This window comes from Carcharodon carcharias, assembly GCF_017639515.1.
Source record: "Carcharodon carcharias isolate sCarCar2 chromosome 29 unlocalized genomic scaffold, sCarCar2.pri SUPER_29_unloc_2, whole genome shotgun sequence".
Taxonomy (NCBI): domain Eukaryota; kingdom Metazoa; phylum Chordata; class Chondrichthyes; order Lamniformes; family Lamnidae; genus Carcharodon; species Carcharodon carcharias.
In genome coordinates this window covers 4066780-4070427 of record NW_024470665.1, presented here as the reverse complement: position 1 = coordinate 4070427, position 3648 = coordinate 4066780, and the positions used below count along the sequence as shown (strand labels likewise).

The following is a 3648-nucleotide window of genomic DNA, read 5'->3' as shown; positions in this document are numbered from 1 at the left end:
TCTGGAAGGCGCTGCCTGAAAGGGCGGTGGAAGCAAATTCAATAGGAACTTTCAAAAAAAGGTGGGAGGTGGAATTGGAGAAATGCTTGAAAGGGTAAAAGCTGGCCTATGGGGGAAAGAGCAGGGGGCTGGAGAGCGAGGCCTAATCGGGTAGATCTTTCAGCCAGCCGGCAGATACATGATAGGCTGAATGGCCTCCTCCTATGCTGGATGGTACTATAAACGCACCGATCGTCTTGCAATCTACATGCCTGCTGCTGCAGCACTGGCTTTCAACGCTTGTGCCTGAACATTTCTGGGCTGGCGTGAGCTCAGCCCTCCCAATCGGGGGATGGTGCTGGTGCGGGAGGGGGTGGTGGTTGGGGGGAGCAGGGTTCGGAGCTGGGGGAGGATGGGGGCAGGGGGGGAAGGGTGGGTTCCCGGTGGCTGGAGCAGGGGATTGGAAAACCCGCAGGGGCTCTCGGAGGCTTGTTGGAGACAGGCCTCTCAGGGGCGGGGTCAGGATGTTCGAGGCGACGAAGGAGTGTCCGATCTCGGCCCGTTCTCCAGGAGTGAATCACTCATCCAACCTCCTGGATCAAACAATTTAATGGCTGGGGTTGACCCTTGAGGACCCCATTGGCCGCAGTTAAGTTCGAAGGCGGTGGATAACAATGAGGCGCATTGGAATATTTAAAGGGGCATTCACACCTCCCTGTGGCTAATTGGTTGACCACACGTCGGCTGCGATAATTGGTTGGGTCGGAGAGAGAATTGGCATCGGGGGGGTTCTGATTTTTAACCCTTTGACCACCACCACTCCCCAACCCCAACATGAACCCAAGCTTGTGCTCCAACCTCGCCCCCTGCCTCGATGACCCACAGGCCTTCCACGCCTATTGACTCGCTGACCCCACTGTTGCTTGGTTCCCAGGAGATATAGCAAAACCGCGAGATGGTTGACATCGCCAACATCGTCCCAAGAGTCAAGGAGGGCGGTGACGTCTCTCTGATGCTGAAGAAGGTTCATGGTCGCCTTGCACACCCACCAACATCTCTTCAATAAGCTCCCACCCCGTTGTCTGTTGGTCTTGGTTGGTCCCCCACATGAAAGGGCTCCGAGTTTGTCCCTGTAACAGGGGGATCGAGAGCCGAGTTACCCCTCCCCCACCCTCCCCTCACACCCCCCCAACTCCCACCCTCACCCCCAACCCCCGCCATTCTCAGGTCAAGGATAAAGAACTCCTTCGGAGAGCCATTTGAATCCTATGGGTCCCTGGGTCTAGCCATCCTGTCTGTAGATGTTGACTGATGTGAAGGAGATGGAGGGTTTCGGTTACAGAGCTGGGTATGTTTCTGGGGGCCAGGCTTCTCGTTAATCTCGGAGTCCTGTGGTGAGACAGAATTCAGCAGCATGAAACATGATGTAATGAAGCCAAAAATAAAACTAGACATCCCCTCTGCAGATCTCAGCCAAAACCAGAGGGTCTCAGGCAGTCACAAACCCACCTCCAGCCATGGGCCCATCTCCCCAGACACTGACCCCTCCCCCCAGACACTGACCGCTCTCCCCAAACCCAACCCCAGACACAGGCCCCTCCCCCAAGACACTGACCCCTCTCCCCAGACACTGACCCCTCCCCCCAGACACAGACCCCTCTCCCCAAACCCAACCCCAGACACTGACCCCTCACCCCAGACATAGACCCCTCTCCCCAAACCCAGCCCCAGACACTGACCCCTCACCCCAGACACTGACCCCTCCCCCCAGACACTGACCCCTCTCCTCAAACCTAACCCCAGACATTGACCCCTCACCCCAGACACAGACCCCTCTCTCCAAACCCAACCCCAGACACTGCCCCCTCCCTCCAGACACTGACCCCTTCCCCCAAACCCAACCCCAGACACTGACCCCTCACCCCAGACACAGACCCCTCTCCCCAAACCCAACCCCAGACACTGACACCTCACCCCCGACACTGGCCCCTCCCCCCAAACACTGACCCCTCTCCCCAAACCCAGCCCCAGACACTGACCCCTCCCCCCAGACACAGACCCCTCTCCCCAAACCCAACCCCAGACACTGACCCCTCTCCCCAGACACTGACCCCTCCCCCCAGACACTGACCCCTCTCCCCAAACCCAACCCCAGACACTGACCGCGCTAACCAAACCCAGCCCCAGACACTGACCCCTCACCCCAGCCACTGACCCCTCCCCCCAGACACTGACGCTTCCCCCCAGACACTGACCCCTCCCCCCAAACCCAACCCCAGACACTGACCTCTCTCCCCAGACACAGACACCTCTCCCCAAACCCAACCCCAGACACTGACCCCTCCCCCCAGACACAGGCCCCTCTCCCCAGACACTGACCCCTCCCCCCAAACCCAACCCCAGACACTGACCCCTCTCCCCAAACCCAACCCCAGACACTGACCCCTCTCCCCAAACCCAACTCCAGACACTGACCCCTCACCCCAGACACTGACCCCTCTCCCCAGACACTGACCCCCCTCCCCAAACCTAACCCCAGACACTGACCTCTCTCCCCAAACCCAGTCCCAGACACTGACCCCTCCCCCCAGACACTGACTCCTCTCCCCAGACACTGACCCCTCTCCCCAGACACTGACCCCTCACCCCAGACACTGACCCCTCTCCCCAAACCCAACCCCAGACACTGACCCCTCTCCCCAAACCCCGCCCCAGACACTGACCCCTCACCCCAGACACTGACCCCTCTCCCCAAACCCAAACCCAGACACTGACCCCTCACCCCAAACCCAACCCCAGACACTGACCCCTCACCCCAGACACTGACCCCTCTCCCCAAACCCAACCCGACACTGACCCCTCACCCCAAACCCAACCCCAGACACTGACCACTCTCCCCAAACCCAGCACCAGACACTGACCCCTCTCCCCAGACACTGACCACTCTCCCCAAACCCAACCCCAGACACTGACCCCTCACCCCAGACACTGACCACTCTCCCCAAACCCAGCCCCAGACACTGACCCCTCTCCAAGCCCAACCTCAGACACTGGCCCCTCCCCCCAGACACAGACCCCTCACCCCAAACCCAACCCCAGACACTGACCCCTCACCCCAATCCCAACCCCAGACATTGACCCCTCTCCAAACCCAGCCCCAGACACTGACCCCTCACCCCAGACACTGACCTCTCCCCCCAAACCCAACTCCAGACACTGACCCCTCACCCCAGACACTGACCACTCTCCCCAAACCCAGCCCCAGACACTGACCCCTCTCCCCAAACCCAACCCCAGACACTGACCCCTCACCCCGACACTGACCCCTCCCCCCAAACCCACCCCCAGACACTGACCCCTCACCCCAGACACTGATCACTCTCCCCAAACCCAGCCCCAGACACTGACCCCTTCCCCCAAACCGAACCCCAGACACTGAACCCTCACCCCAGACACTGACCCCTCTCCCCAGACACTGACCCCTCCCTCCAGACACTGACCCCTCCCTCCAGACACTGACCCCTCCCCCAGACACTGACCCCTCTCTCCAGACACTGACCCCTCCCCCCAGACACTGACCACTCTCCCCAAACCCAGCCCCAGACACTGACCCCTTCCCCCAATCCAAACACCAGACACTGACCCTTCACCCCAGACCCTGACCCCTCT

The 3648-nt window shown here is 60.4% G+C and overlaps 1 protein-coding gene across 1 annotated transcript in view; it reads right to left on the bottom strand.

Annotated features, from left to right (window-relative positions):
- Positions 1 to 1232: 1232 nt before the first annotated feature.
- LOC121274034 (scavenger receptor cysteine-rich type 1 protein M130-like) overlaps positions 1233 to 3648 on the bottom strand; it is a 743215-nt gene continuing 740799 nt past the window's right edge. The window contains exon 24 of the mRNA XM_041181166.1: positions 1233 to 1368. Within this exon, the coding sequence (XP_041037100.1) occupies positions 1355 to 1368 (14 nt within the window). The 3' untranslated portion in view covers positions 1233 to 1354. The remainder of the gene's footprint in view (positions 1369 to 3648) is intronic.